Source organism: Helicoverpa armigera, chromosome 21 (genome assembly GCF_030705265.1).
Source record: "Helicoverpa armigera isolate CAAS_96S chromosome 21, ASM3070526v1, whole genome shotgun sequence".
Classification (NCBI taxonomy): Eukaryota; Metazoa; Arthropoda; class Insecta; order Lepidoptera; family Noctuidae; genus Helicoverpa; species Helicoverpa armigera.
In genome coordinates, this window is record NC_087140.1 from 334,770 (window position 1) to 350,744 (window position 15,975).

The window sequence follows — 15,975 nt, forward strand, 5'->3', positions numbered from 1 at the left end:
GAAACTAGCCTATTAACACAACTTCTAATGATTTGGATATCATCCAAGGGTAAAGTAAAAATCGACCAAAACTAATACTGTTTGATTCAGAAGTGTTAACGCAGCCAACAAATTGACATTTAACTATTAACATTCCTATATTTCATGATTTCCTTCAAAATAAAGACACCTAATTCTAGCGTTTACGATCATATTGAATCAGTAGTTAGATGATATTAGCCGGTACCGAACTCACGCAGTTTGTGACACGATTGCAATACGAGTCTTCTTGGCAGCCGCGCCGAGCTACTGCGCCCAGTTGAAGCAAAATGTCGTACTTATTTTGGCCTGCCAATTTAAATATCTGACAGCATATAGGTACATCTGCTACAATATAACTTTACAGAGCGGTTCGCATTTGTACCGGGCAGTTAAGACGGATAGACAGACGACATGACAAGGAACCGAGTTAATAGTAACTAGTTCAAAATTGGTTGTATGGAGTTTTCGCGCCAACTGGATTTGTGTGTGTTTTCAAGGATAACAGAGTGAAGGACCTTTTTGTTTGTGAAAAGTTTGAATTAAGGAGGAACCATGGATTCCTGGGGCATTTTGAACGTGGACAGCGCAGCTATGGCGATTACCAGAGACGATATGGGATCTAGTTTTCGCCGGAAACAAATGATGGTAGGTAACTAACTTTTTATAGCTAGGTAATTGTTAGTTCCAGCTAAATATTTCTCCAAACAGGCTGGCTGAATGGACCCAACCTCTTTAGTGAAATAACAAAAGTGGTATACTTAACTAATTCCCTATTTATTTTGCTATGCAATTAAAGAGATCGACGCAAAAAAATCCCTGACTCGGTATATCTTAGACACCAATGACTGTGTTTCGGATGGCACGTTAAACTGTAGGTCCCGGCTGGCATTGAACATCCTTGGCAGTCGTTACGGGTAGTCAGAACCCAGTAAGTCTGACACCAGTCTAACCAAGGGGTATCGGGTTGCCCGGGTAACTGGGTTGAGGAGGTCAGATAGGCAGTCGCTTCTTGTAAAGCACTGGTACTCAGCTGAATCCGGTTAGACTGGAAGCCGACCCCAACATAGTTTGGGAAAAGGCTCGGAGAATCATGGTGAATGATGGTAACTGACAGTCAATGATTCATTAGGTTGTAATTAGATTGACTGGGTTGTAAGCAATGACTGGCATTTTTTATTTTATCCATTGATTCATCTTACTTCTAACGCCATAGTTAGTTAAATAGGAATCTTAACTTTTTATCTAAATATCATAGTGACTTCGTTCCATGATTGGCTTTGGGATCTTAATTTTATCTAAATACGTAGAAGATAACTCCTTTAATTTTTTCATCGTAATATACCAGGTAGGTATACCTACACTTTTACAATACTTGCTAAGATACCATTGTAAACCTATGCCTAGGAAAAAAGAAAAATACATTTTCCATATACAATAATATTGCCAAAATGAGCACATTTCTTTGTCCTTAAAATAAACGAAAAGTGGAAAGTCATATCCCCGCATTAAGCTTTGACGAAAGCGTGAACCGCGTCAACTAATTGACTTGTGATTGCCTTTAATGTTTCGGCTGTTTACCTTACTATAGATAGGAACAAAGGATATTAACTAGATGAATCTAATTTATACGTCTACATGCAGAGATTTTTGCTTTTCAAAAATGAGCACTTGTCTCTCAGGGATTAATTTAAGAGTACGCCCTCCGGTCAAAACAACAGTCCATTAATCTCCTTGCTGCGGTAATCAGCACATTTATTCACATTATATACCTACAACTAATACCATGTGAGTTTTTATAAGGTGCACATATCGCAATGGAGAAATCTACGTTTTATTTTATCGACGTATTTCTCAATAACTGAATAAGTATCCTTTTATAGTCAACTTGTTATTATGAAAGTCATTAAATAACTTATTGACGTTAAATACCCTTTTACAACCGCTTGTAAAAGTCTGCTCATATACGATATTACTGACCAGCGTCACTCATCAGCGTATTAATAACTCTAAACCGCAGAGCACCGTGTTTTTATGTAGGTAATTAAAATTATAATGTCCTTAGTTTAGCAAACGATAGAGCCCCATTAAGTTACATACATATTTCAAAAATTAAGGTGATTCTAACGGTCCCTACATTATTCTACATAATTAATGAATAAGAGGGGTCAGAATAGCAATCATAACAGTGATTTAAGCTCTAAATGCACGTTCGTCGTTCATAGCCTTTGCCTTTTTTTATGGGAAATCAAATGAATTTCCCACTCGGGTGCAGCTTCAAGGAGTGTCAGACTCTTACTGACTTAAACCCACCATGTTCCTTCTTAAGCCCTTTATGTACCAGGGCCGAGGTAACTCTTCTGAAAAATCTTGCAGCACGTTTATTAGCCTTAACTTGAAATAATTTCTCATGTTGATAAGGATTAAAATCTGCCTATTTTATAATCTAATAATATCTCATTGAACAGGTGAGGGATTTAAAAGTAGTGAACACATGGCTCCATTATCTATCTTCTACCTACTCCAAATCGTCTCTATAAATCTCTAGTAACGTATATTGATTGCTATGCCTTTGATATACAACTTTTACAAATCTTATAAACAATGGGCACTGTATTTTTCAGCAATGTTTGTTCTTAACAATTATTTACATCGCAAAAGAAATTGGAATCCGCACTTGGATGTACCTAATCTTGCTATCAATAAATCGGGCGGTGAGTGCTCAGTTTGGATCTTAATTTAAATAAAATGGCATTCGATGGATGAAGTCAAATCATTTGCTACATGCAGTTTCGCGTTAGTAAAACAGTCTAACTATATTGCCTGATAGTAATTACGTAAGGCATTACACGGCTACAACGGTGCAATTCAAAGCGAATTTCTAGGAGGCTAAAATTTGGTGCACAGGCATATACGTTGCTAACCATAATCAATATAAACAAATCATCGATTCCTGTCATGTTAATAAGTACCTACTTTTAGTACATATAGGGGAATGCCCTACCAAACTATACATACACAGCCTAAGCTAGGCCAGTTCACACCCAGAATTGCCAAAAATAATCCCAGTGACAATGACAGACGATTGATTAGTGCCAAACAATTACTTGTTGTGATTATAAGAAGGCAATCAGTCGTGTGCAATAAGGGAAGTGTAAAAACAATAAATTATTTATTCGAGAATGGAAACTGAAACTTCTTCAATGGCCGAGTCTCAGTCAGTGGAAAGGGAGACTCGAACGGACAAAGAGACGCAAACTTTGGGTTCTTTTACGGTTAAACGGCCGCCGAGGAGAAAGGTAAAACCAAATCTGTATGATTAGAAGGTCCATTCATATACTTCAGACTGTTATAAGTGGAAAGCTCTTCTCATCTGTCCATATCTCCCGATAAGAGAACATTTAGTCACTACTACTATTGCTGATGTTCTGCACGTATCATTATCTGCGGTAAATTTCCAAATATTTAAGTATAGAAGAATTGAAGTACTTAATACTCATTTGAATTCCGCATTCAGCTACTTCAATTTATTAAGCCCTGTTCTTAGAGTCTCTCTTAGCTTATCTTGATGGAAATACCTATCCCCAAAATGTAACTGTCATCATTCTTCATCAGTTTCAAACACTACGTCATGATCATCTATTAGTAGTTGTGGAGACTATTCTAAATTCGTGTTAACATCTGTTCGTTTCTAAATGGACAGATTAGGTCGGCGCCACTTCCATTACACCTTTGGCTTTGGACGTCATGATTCTGACGTACATTGACAGACTTGGACTGCGAAATTGTATTTAGATCGAGATGTGCTGTCGTAGATATAGATTGTCATATGTCACGGCAGATCTTACGTGATTGTGACGTATTAATGCATTGTTACTTCCGTTGTGAAGGGTCGATGCTATATGCTTAGGTGTAGCTAATTCTCTGGATGGTGATGAGATTATTATTAGAAACTTCATGAGCAGCTGCATGTTGCATGTCAGAAGTCAAACTAGAGAATAATTTGCAAAATAATTAGTCGCTCATATGAAAAATATTAATCTAAGTGTCTACATAGATGATCTGATAGACGACCTATGTAAACGAATCAGTTTAGTAAAGTTAAAAGAAAAAATAACGACATCCTCTTCGGTATGGTAACTTATGGTATGTATAATGTATGATAAATAAAACACCATTCTCTTCTGTACTTCTATCTAACATACTTTTGATTGATAAATTAGTTGGAACCAAACCATTGCACGTGGCAAAAACAATAGAAATTCAGGAATTATACGTAAACAGATCGACGGCCTGACTCACAGTCCAGGAAATACCACTTTCCTTGCCAAGATATATCTGCAGACGGACAGACAACGACATACGATGTGTATATGTATTTATTACCTCGACACGACGCGGGCCGAGGATGCAGAGCACGCGGAGTGATTGACAACAAGATAAAAGAAAATATTGAGATATTAGACGAGTGTTGATTTACTTGAAGGGTATTATCAAGTTTAGATTGAATGTGTTTTGGGAGTATTCATTTTGAATTTGAATAGTTTACAACTTACGGCTGGACGGACATATTGCTGAGGCACGCCTGGGGCTACGTCTATGGATAGATATCAGCCTTTTATTTAAGGCCCAGTTTTCTTGAGACTTTAATTTCCCCTCTTTGATTATGACGATTTTAACTTTTATCACTTGTCGTGAGTACTGATACACTCTTCCAAAATCAAAAGGTTTCTACTTCTGGAGAACCGCCTATTCCAATAATGTGGCTCATCACATATGCTATACATGTACCCGACCAACGTAAGACCTTTAAGTACAGCAGAATAGTTTTATAGCACCATCAAATATCTAAATGCTGACGTCACAACACAGACTTCAAATTTCCCGCGTACCAAAATATTATGAACACGATAAAAATATCAAAAGCTGTCACCATTAATTTTAGAAATAACATCGACATTAACAGATGTCCGCATTTCTCCAGTCATGTCATTTAATATTTTAAAGAGTAAATAATCAACGGAATATTTGAAATATTTCGTTCATACGCGCTTACTTTCGCCCAATCCCGGATGGTTCCAAAATTAACCTGAGCGTTCCATTTACGCGCTCGCGTCGCTTCGTGCGTATCAAGTAAATCTGGAAAGAATTCGTCAGAAAATTGTATTTATTCATGTATTTTTTGTGATTTGAATAGTGTGTAATATATAAAATTCGTTATGGATATCCCCACGGACGTTTGGGGACAGTTGGCTCTGGAAGCCAGTCAAGTATATTTGACCGAGGGAGGGCAAGTGAGGAGCCCGTTCGCCAACACGGTAATGTTATGTAAATCTGTTCTTGTTATTGTTTAGATTACGATAATATTTTTAGGGCCTTACTTTACGTTCATCTTTCAGTTCACTAATTATTTCATACATATTTATGAGAGTAACTTACTGTATTGTAAAGCGCAGGGTAATTAATCATAGCAAATTATGTTATTGTTCATTTATTTTAAGAAATAAGTGCATCATTAAGAAACTGTGCCCACGCTGCGACTGCACCTGTCTAAATCCAATCATTAATTTCCAATAGTGCCAATATGCAGTCAGAGCGCTTGCCACGAGAATGACAAATGAATAGGAAGGAAGACGAGTAACGTTGCTCCATTTTATTTGTTTCAGACTATAGAGAAGCTTCCAGACAAAGTATTATTGAATATATTTTCTTATTTAACACATCGAGAAATATGTCGAATGGCAACGGTATGCAAAAGGTGGCGCATGGTCGCGTACGACACAAAATTGTGGACCCATGTCAGTTTACGACCAGAAATATCAGGATTACATGTTGGTGAGTAAACAAACTATCAATATGAAGCTCAAAATTAATATCACAAGTCATTTATAACAAATGACCTAAAACATGTTTCAATTCCTACCAAATGGAACATGTTTTTGGTATGTTGCAACTCTCAGCAAGGAAATGTCAATTATAATTCAAAAAGTTGGCAATAGATGGCGTTGCTATCAGCGTAACAAAAATAACTTAGTAATTGCGCTACTTTTAAAAATGCATTATGCATGTCTTCAATTTAACGTATCGGATGGCAAAAACTACTTACTTTTGGAGTTATCAAATATATATATGTAGATAGTTCAAAAAGGAATAAAAAGACAGTTTCCGAACATAACACTATTGTTTAACTTTTTCAGGATCTTTGGAGTCCCTGTTAGCCCTAATTTCGATAAGATTCGGTCCATCGCTGAGGTACATTGAGCTGCCTATAGAGTTGATCACTCACACAGTGCTACATGAACTGGCGGCTAAGTGCCCCAACTTGACGCACATGCTGCTAGATTTTAGTACCGGTAAGTTAAGTTTTTTATTAAATTATATAAAGTACATGTCTTGGATATGCAACTAGTATAGCATTTACTATGCAACATTAATTTATCCAAGACAATAGGTAATTATCCTGCTGAATCACTGATTCAATGTAAAGTATGGTTTTAAAATTGTGGTTGTTTATTTTGAAGGAATTTTTATACACTCAAAGCAGATTTTTTTGTTTAGGCGTGGTCCTACATATTTTACTTTATCATAAAACGTGTTGAAAACAATACCGGCTTAGTACTAGGTTTAAGCCATTGTCTATGGTCTAAATCGGTACTAAAGTAGATACTAATTAAGACTAACTTTTATTTTATCAATCACAAACAATTTACTTTAATGTAACATACGGCACAGAACTTTTACTTACCTTATAAACTTGCCATTAATTCTTCACAGCCATGCAACTGCACGACTTCTCAGAGATGCAGGCGTTCCCCACTAAACTGCGGTACCTCTGCATCTGTCTGTCTGAAGTCATCTTCATGGAGGGCTTCATGAGGAAGATCTACAACTTCATTAATGGCCTTGAGATTTTGCATCTTATCGGTAAGGGGTGTACCTAAAGTTTATTTTTGTACTTACTAGAACTGCTGCTATTTCTGATAATGTGATGACAACCGGGTATTGGTAAGGAAAGTTAGGTGGCACATTTACGATATTCCTAAGGTAACGACAAAATAATAAGAGATCGAGATTGTCGTATCTACAAAGATATAGTGGCTTATCTTATAATCAGCAGATGCACTAAAACGAGATGACCAGGTTTTGGGGAAGTCATCAAATGATCTTTACTAATCGTTACAAATAAACTTAGGTGAATAATCCCACAGATTTAACAACTTCCATTAACGGCTTCTTAGCTGAATGTGTACATAGTATCTAAATTAAAAAAATGTACCAGAACTCTCGTCATCTCTTTCAGGCACATACGAAAAGGTAGAGGAAGAAGAAGAGGAAATATACGAGGTCATCAACGTGCATAAACTGAAGTCTGCTACTCCGAACCTTCGCGTTATCAACTTGTACGGTATCAACTTCGTGGATGATTCCCATATTGATGCTTTCAGCTCTAATTGTATTCAGGTAAGAGGTGATGGCGTGGTTGGTACCCAAACATAGTAAAAAGCCTATACGCACTTTAAAGTTGTGGCCCAAAAGCTGAAACGCATATAATACAAAACTTTTTAACAAAATAAAACCTTTGACATGGCTGTAGAAGACGGTTGCAAAATATACAAAGTCAGTAGACCTGCAGAGCTGCTGCTTTTTATATAACAAGAATTTGTAACGCCTAGCAAATTGCTATCAACCTCTAAAATATTGCATTGCAAGTAAAAAGCCCTTAACAAAATGTACGATCACGTTAAATCCCTTCTTTACGATGTACGTTAACTAAATCCCAAATACAAGTCGTGTATAACATCTCTTGCAATTCCCCTGTTCCCAGCTGGAGTGCTTGGCCGTGAACTTCTGCAACAAGGTGACCGGCTCCACCATGAAGACGCTGTTCCAGCGCTCGCGCAGGCTCACCTGTCTGCTCATGAACGGATGCAGTATGTACACTGAAATTATATTTACCGAGTAGAAACTGAGCGGGTACGCGCGATATAGAAGTTGCTGTTGTGTTGCAGAAATTGTCTGAAATAAATTGCATTATGCGTGTTATATTGGAAAAATTACATGTTTTCTTGTAAACTTAAAATATTCTAAACATATCAGATTTGACTGCATAAACCCAAGTAAATTCCCTATATTAAAACAACACTGTTCCATTTCCAGGTCTCCAATCAGAGCACGTGATGCAAGTGGAATGGGAGAAGTCATCCATCCAAGAGCTGGATGTCACAGCCACTGATCTATCCACTGAGTGTCTTATTGACATGCTGACGAGGATCCAGAACTTGAGGTTCTTGAGCGCGGGACAAATTAACGGGTTCAATGATTCCGTGCTTAAGGCTTGGATGGAAGCTGGCACTGCTAGGTGAGTGCTTGATGTAGAAGGAGTTTGGGGCGCAGAGTGAACTTCAGACGTTTTGGAAAAATATTTGTGTGTGATCAGGTTTATTGCTGTTGATGAATGATCAAATACGAGACATTTTATGACTTTTATAACGTGACTTAGTTCTTATTAGCACATGCGCAAATCACGAATGCAAAACGAAGTAATGCATTTTCGTGTGTGGATTTGTTCGAAGAAGATTGGCTACAATTTTATTAGGTCACGCTGTCATGTGCAACGGGCCATTTGACAGTTTAGAAAAATAATTGTCTTGTGTGCCCAAAATTATACGGCTTATTATATTCCTGGTGACTAATAACTTAAAAGTCGACAAATGTTGGCAACAAATAAAATAACTTGCCAGCGATTAAATATTTTCGCGACTATTATAATATGTTAGGTTCAAAATTAAGGGTGTTATAAAAACTAAAAACTAGCAGCTGCGTTTGGGTAGCAAATAAACTATACCAGTCAATTGAAATATTAGGTGAGGAGCTATTTATAATGACTTGGCGACTAATAATGTTAGTTGGGTGGCAAAAATAATAATGTTACCAACTATTTCATGCCGACTAAAAACCCAGTTTCAGGCTTCGCTTTGTGGATAGCTCTAAATATTAAAAGGAGTACAATAAAAAGGAATAAGAGTTAATTATTAATATTGTGTATCATAATTTCATGAAAACGGCGGAAGGTGCGGTGGTATTATCTCACTTGGCGCACTATGAAGATGGTAGAATTTAATTTGGATTCATTTTATTTAGCATATTGCCATTTATAACCTTCAATTAAAAAAACATTGTATTAAAAATTGAATTTAGTGACGAAAACGAATCGCTGCAAAACCGACTCCACGTAGTCTTGTCTGCCCTACCCCTAGAGTGCAATTCAAAACCGCGTAGGCGCGGAGGGGCGAGGCGGCCTGCGAGCTGAGGCGCAGGTAGTTTTAACGCTCGCCGCCGCGGCTGAGGCTGGCCGGCACTGCCGGCCAGCAAGCCGAAGCTGCGGTGGTGAGCGTGAAAACCATCTGCGACTATAAGCTCGCATGGGACCGCCGGAGCCCCGCAGCGCCGGAGCCGTGACAGAAGTCATGCTTGCTGCATGTTGCATGCTTACTTCCATGCTATTCACCTATAATTTTGAAAATAACAGCCGCAAAATATTTTTTCTTCATGCCATTTTAGACTTTATTTAAAGCTATTAAAAAGTCGCACAATATATTTATAATAAGAGCTAGTTTATATTTATTCTTAATCCAAACAATTTTAAATAGAACCTGATTTGTATTATTTATGAATGCCCATTTTTTATTTTATTGACATCATTAAGTTTTCGCTTAGATATTAATTCAGTTGCCAAAAGAAAAACTTGATGCCACTTTAAATTAAAACGGACCTCATAACTGATATATTAATATGCTACCTTTGACTTATTATGATACTCCTTTTTAGCTGCCAACCCATTATAAATGGTACCCACTCTATTATTTTTTAAAACCTATATTCGTTTTACTTAGTCGCCGCGTTAAATACATGCCAAATTATACCAACTCTTCCTCCATAGGCAGGGACTTAGCTTGACGAAATCTAACCCAAATACTCTTCCCATTCCAGGAACCTAGTGGGTCTGGACGTGGACTCATCCGACAACCTGACGGACGAGGCGCTGCACCGCTTCCTGTCTCGTCACGGGGCTCAGCTGCACGGGCTCGTGCTGTCCGGCATGCCGCACATCACCGACCAGCTCTGGCAGAGTGTGCTGCAGCTGCTTGTTAATGCCAAGTACGATCATCATCATCTTCCTGCCCTGTTCCCAAGTCATTTGGGGTCGGAGCAACATGTCTTTTTCTTTCATTCCTCTCTGTCAGACGTCATACTTGCACCCACTCACTTTTGCTTCATGTCCTCTGTCAGGAAATCAATCCATCTTTTCCTAGGTCTACCTCTGCCTCTCCATGCTTCCACATTCATACTTATCAAACTCTGTGTAACGTTTCAGACCATCGTTAATGCCAAGTTCGATATGATCATGATATTCCCCCAAACTTGAGGTCCCAAGGAGTCTGACCTGCATAATTCATTATAAAGCAACAATTTTTTAACGGTAACTAACATTCTCCCTTGAGGAAACCCATCATTTTATTCAACTTCCAAGTCTTTTCCTAACTATGTTGGGGTCGGCTTCCAGTCTTACCGGATGCAGCTGAGTACCAGTGTTTTACAAGGAGCGACTGCCCTATCTGACCTGCTCAACCCAGTAAACTGAGCAACCCGTTAGGTAAGACTGGTTGTCAGACTTACTGGCTTCTGGCTACCCGTAACGACGGCGACGGCCAAAAATATTCAATGACATTATTTATGGTTATGGATTACGCAACAAAGCTTTAACGGTACCCAACATTCTCCCTTGAGAAAACCCGCACTTGATTTTATGCTATTTTAGTAATCTCTCTAAAATAATTAACACTGTTAGTATATTTTCATAGTTACATTTCGTAAACTTATTAGCACTTGAGTGCTAAGCTACTAAGCTATGTTGTAATATTAGTCAAATGCTTTACCTAAGTGAGAATTAACCAGTATGTTTCTCATTACAGAATTCTTATAATGGGCACACAGGAACGTCTGGGCGTCAACATTCACGTTGATCAAGTAAGTTCATTTCTCTATGTACGCGGTTGGTTCCTCTAATCTGAGAAACGAGAATTTCTGGCTATTGCTTGATTTGAGACTTTGTAGAACTTGAAATAGGATAAATATTTACTTTGTTGGGGAACCGTGAGCGACCGTTCATTTGCAAAATTATCAAAGTAACAATTCGCACAGTCGTCACAGTGCGTATTATTGCTATGATAGTTTCGCAAGGAGGTAAAATTTTTAACGTGTTAAGATTTCTTAATTTTAAGCCTTATTTCGTTATTATCACTAAACATAATAAAATCAATTCTACTATTACTTTAGTGAACGATGTTAAGATTACTTTCCTGATCTAGAGATACAATTTTCATAAATGCGACTTCAAATAACACAAGCATCTGTTTCTTCCAGTTGATGGATGGCATAGCAAACAGCTGTCCCAACCTGGAACGCCTGGAACTGCGCTGGGATCCTGAAAACTTACGTTTCAGTGACAAGAGCCAGAAAGCCATTGATATTCTACGTGTCAAGTGTCTGAAACTAAAGTGCCTTGTGCTTAGGTCAGGAAAACTTAAATAGATTTCATTTTAGCAATAACATGTTTCTACTAGAAATGTGTTGCTCATGAACATTATAAAGTTTTCTTTTAAGATATAAAGTTGAAAAGATGTTTACCTATATGTTTTGTGTGAAAAATAGATACATAATTAGTTATTTACTTATGAAATGGCAAAAAATGCGGCAATTTAACAAAATGGTGTAAACACTTTTTTTTTTCTTTTTTTGATGCCACCTTTTATTAGTCAGACGCTAACTGTTAGTGCTGTTAAAGCTGTGTTAGTGTCTTATAGCATATTTTTTTGTAAACCAATGCCCTTTAAAGTAGGTAGTACATATTTATGTAAAACCTCAATTTTCTTCTCAGTGACGGTCGCTACTACGAGATCGTGAAAGCTAACTTCGAGCGCGCCGACCGGACCACTGTCGTCCGTACTTCTACCAACTGCCGCGTATCGAACTACTATCTACTGTCAAACTACAAAGACCTTATATTCAACTGAAGCCTTCGAGTGTGTACGCCATCTATTTATAATGTTTATTGTTTCAAAAATAATGTTTAATTACATTAAACTTGTGGTTTTAGTTATATCTACTTTAATCTGTGATTACAAAAGATTCTTTCAGCTACTGGTTGTAAAGACTGGTGTTGGTATTGCAGGTCTTCTGCAGGGTGATATCCTAGGTCCCATTCTGCCCGTAACATGGACGAACTCGGTGATTTTACGTATAACATATTGATCAATAAGAAAAATATGTAGGTACAATTAAAACAAATATACCAACTTCATGAATTTACGTGAGTTCAATGAATCTACAGCCTTTTTGCGGAGAACGGGTCAGACAAACAAAAAATATTTGAACATAAGAATGACTCGATAATAATTTTCTTACGACCTTCAAAACAAGACTGATATGCAGCGGCGGCCCTAGCCATTGCGAGGCTACGTGCGGCAGGTCTATGCGAGGCCCTTTGTCCTACGTGAAAAGTCTGTTGTGAGCTAGGAGTTATTTTCTTGTTAATAAGAGGACTTACAAGCGGCGCTACCTTCTAGGTTCGGCTAAAAAAGGATGAAAAAAATAAAAGTAGTGGAGCACCCGCGAGCACAGCGAGCGCGAAAATTTTTGAGTTTTGGGACATAAAAGTACTCTAATAATGTTAGAATGAACGGTACTGACAAGCGAACAGCCGCGAGCGTAGCGAGCGCGAAAATTTTAGAGTTTTGGGACATAAAAGTACTCTAATCATGTTAGAATGAACGGTATTGACAAGCGAACAGCCGCGAGCGTAGCGAGCGCGAAAATTTTTGAGTTTTGGGACATAAAAATACTCTAATCATGTTAGAATGAACTGAACTGACAAGTGAACAGCCGCGAGCGTAGCGAGCGCGAATTTTTTTAAATTGTTTGTTTAAGGACTCTCAAATTAAACTCGGAATTAAGCACAAATAAAAAGAATCCGTGACTGGATTGAGAGCCAGTTGTTTTTGTTACGTTGGTGTTCCAATTTTTTTGTTAAATTGAGAACTCAAAAAGTAAACGCAGAATGAATAAGAAATAAATAAAGCAATATATTTTTTTTCTTGGACCAGATATATATGTATTTTTTAATTATATTTTTTTTATATTAGTGTGGGTTGTAGCGCGAGGCCCCCCCAAGCGCGAGGCCCTGTGCGAAGGCACAGTTCGCACACCCCTAGGGCCGCCACTGCTGATATGCCCTTGCTTGAAATACTCTTAACATAAAACGAATAAAAAAGACTAGACCGGTTGTAGGTCAGCTGATAAAAATAAGACTATGGTTACGAAATACATGGTAATCATTTCGAAGTATGATTATTGTTTTGTACACAGATACAAGTAATGTAAATTTTGAACTGTTGTCTATAAGTTAAATTCTCTAGGCTATCAAGCTTAAAAAAACAAGGGGGTACCGGGCTACCCGGGTAATTGGGTTGAAGAGGTCACATAGGCAATCGATCCATGCAAAACGCTGGTACTCATCTACACCCGGTTAGACTGGAAGCTGACCCCAACTTAGTTGGGCAAAGGCTAGGCAGATGATTCAATTGATTATATGTAGGTATATAGTTACACGAAAATATCCAAATACGCACAAATCAATAACTGGAAACACGCCACTGTTGTTAATTTGTTTTTAATACTTCTCAGGGTATTTTTATCATGGTTGTTTCGGAGAATCCCGCCAGTGCAGTCAGACTTTCTGATTCACACTAATCCGATAAACCAGACTATTTTAAGGATATGTGTTGGAGTTCTTAGTAAGATACCTATTTAACAAATAAAGGGAAGATGGTATAGTCTATTTGTTCTTTAAAAAAGGCATTACGAAGGGGGAAAACCGAGCAAAAATATTTATAGGTGCAGTCAATAGGATGGAAAAGTATACACCTACTAAACTAGAAGAGGTGATGTTTCCTGACGTAGTGGCCATAATTTTGCTCTGTTTTACATACGCACACAAGATTAACTATTGACGGCCCATCCCAATATGCTATCCATCTGCTGTTTTGCTAGAGATAGGGGTTTGACCAAGGGGTATTGCCCATTGGATTGCCTGGGTAACTGGGTTGAGGGGTCACGGTCAGATAGGGCTCCTTGTAAAGCACTGGTACTCAGCTACATCCGGTTAGACTGGGAGCCGACCCCAACATAGTTGGGAAAAAGGCTCGGAGGATGATGAGATAGGGGTTTGACACAACTTATATGGGGCTGATGTCAAAACTATAACTCTAATAGGCAAATGGAATAATGTCGGGACACCTTTTCACACACGGTCGGTTAGGTAAGTTATTAATTAACTTGTGTTATGGGTGCTAACACAATTGATAAACTACATATAGCTACATAATATACATATTTATAAATACATGTAACACCCAGACCACGGCTAACAAGCATGCTCATCACACAAATGTCGACCGAGCCGGGAATCGAACCCGGGAACTCAGGTTCGGCAGTCCGGCATGGTGACCATTGCGCCGTCGAGGTCGTCAAAAATGGATGATTGTCGTCAAAGATGGAATATTGGGAATATAGCCGTAATACGAATACCATGGTGTTTAGGGACTTTACCCAAACTTCTACTAACAACATTAGTCATCATAAAAATTATTTGTATTAGCGATGTACGATAATTGTTTTGCCAAAACGCATGTTTATTTTTGTGACACCTTCCTATAATACGTCTCAAGATTTTGAGGAAAAATCGTTTATTAATCGATAAAGATGGATTTGTTTTTTCCTCATTTTTCTTTGATGTGGAAGTACATATTATAAAATACACACTTCAGTGGTTCTCTCCAAGTTTCTCGTGACTTCATAACAATGAGTTTCTCAGTTTGACCAGTATCTATGCGTCTTTGCGTGATTATCTTACGTTTGGCTTTACCAATTTTAATGCGGTTTTCCTAACCTGTAGTTGTAGGTACCTACTGCAATTAGTTTAGAAACTCCGTGATCTATATTCCATGTTAAAGATTCCTTTATATTTTTCCTGTTATAATTTCTTTTCTATTCGTACTAACCACACAACTAGAGTGTTGGTAAATGATAAAGTTCAATCGGCAAGGTTAACGACATGCGTGCGAGGTCAACCGTTGACACTACTGTTTTGATTTTTTATCGTTAACACTCAACTGATGACGTTTTTGTATTAATTTGTAATCATTGATAGACATAATGGTATTAACAAAATGTTTTCTATCAATTCTTCAAGGAAAAGTCTTAATATGCCGAATTTTGACTCTGGAAATGATTTGAAAATCATCATCTGCCTAGCCTTTTCTTTGTCGGGGTCGGATTCCAGTCTAACTGGATGCAGCTGAGTACCAGTGTTTTATAAGGAGCGACTGCCTATCTGACCACTTCAACCTAGTTTCCCGGTAGACAATGAGATTGACTTAATTTTTTCTTATAATTCTTCAAGGAGAAGTCTTAATAAGTGGAATTTAGACTTTGTAAAACGGTACAAAAAATTATGCACATAGGTTACCTAAGCATTATCAAGTTTTGAATTTTAAGTGCCTTTAGAAATATTTTTGTTCAAAAATGGCTTTTTTAATGCATTTTTGGTATAGGTTTGGCACGACCGGTTTTGTTATAGAAACATGTTTTGTGTTGTCACGGTTTGGATTTTTGGAATTTGGTCTTTAAATTAATATTGTTTTAAGGCGCATTAATTTTGTCACCGTGCACGAAGATTATCAAAATTAAATCCTTGAACATATTACTTTCCCCAAGCATTATGATTTCTTCTCAAGTTCCATTATAATTAAGAGTGGTGTCTGGTGGTATTCAGTGAGCAAAAGTGGGAAAATGAATTGGGTAGAAAGAGGACGCATATAGGATCTGGAAATGTCTTAG

General features: G+C 37.7%; 1 protein-coding gene across 3 annotated transcripts; it reads left to right on the plus strand.

Moving 5' to 3' along the window:
* Positions 1 to 263: 263 nt before the first annotated feature.
* On the plus strand, positions 264 to 12,184 carry LOC135116652 (F-box/LRR-repeat protein 2-like). 3 transcript variants are annotated; one of them, XM_064040167.1, is made up of 11 exons: positions 264 to 666; positions 5,685 to 5,853; positions 6,216 to 6,371; positions 6,793 to 6,942; positions 7,319 to 7,479; positions 7,844 to 7,949; positions 8,176 to 8,377; positions 10,009 to 10,176; positions 10,992 to 11,046; positions 11,443 to 11,591; positions 11,957 to 12,184. In XM_064040167.1, exons 1-11 carry the CDS (start codon positions 574 to 576, stop codon positions 12,090 to 12,092), a joined length of 1,545 nt encoding a protein of 514 aa, XP_063896237.1. In that variant the 5' UTR covers positions 264 to 573; the 3' UTR covers positions 12,093 to 12,184. The 3 variants fall into 3 exon arrangements, with proteins under 3 accessions (XP_063896237.1, XP_063896235.1, XP_063896236.1); XM_064040165.1 differs by lacking the exon at positions 264 to 666 and adding an exon at positions 3,121 to 3,317; XM_064040166.1 differs by lacking the exon at positions 264 to 666 and adding an exon at positions 5,051 to 5,336.
* The last annotated feature ends 3,791 nt before the right edge of the window (positions 12,185 to 15,975 follow it).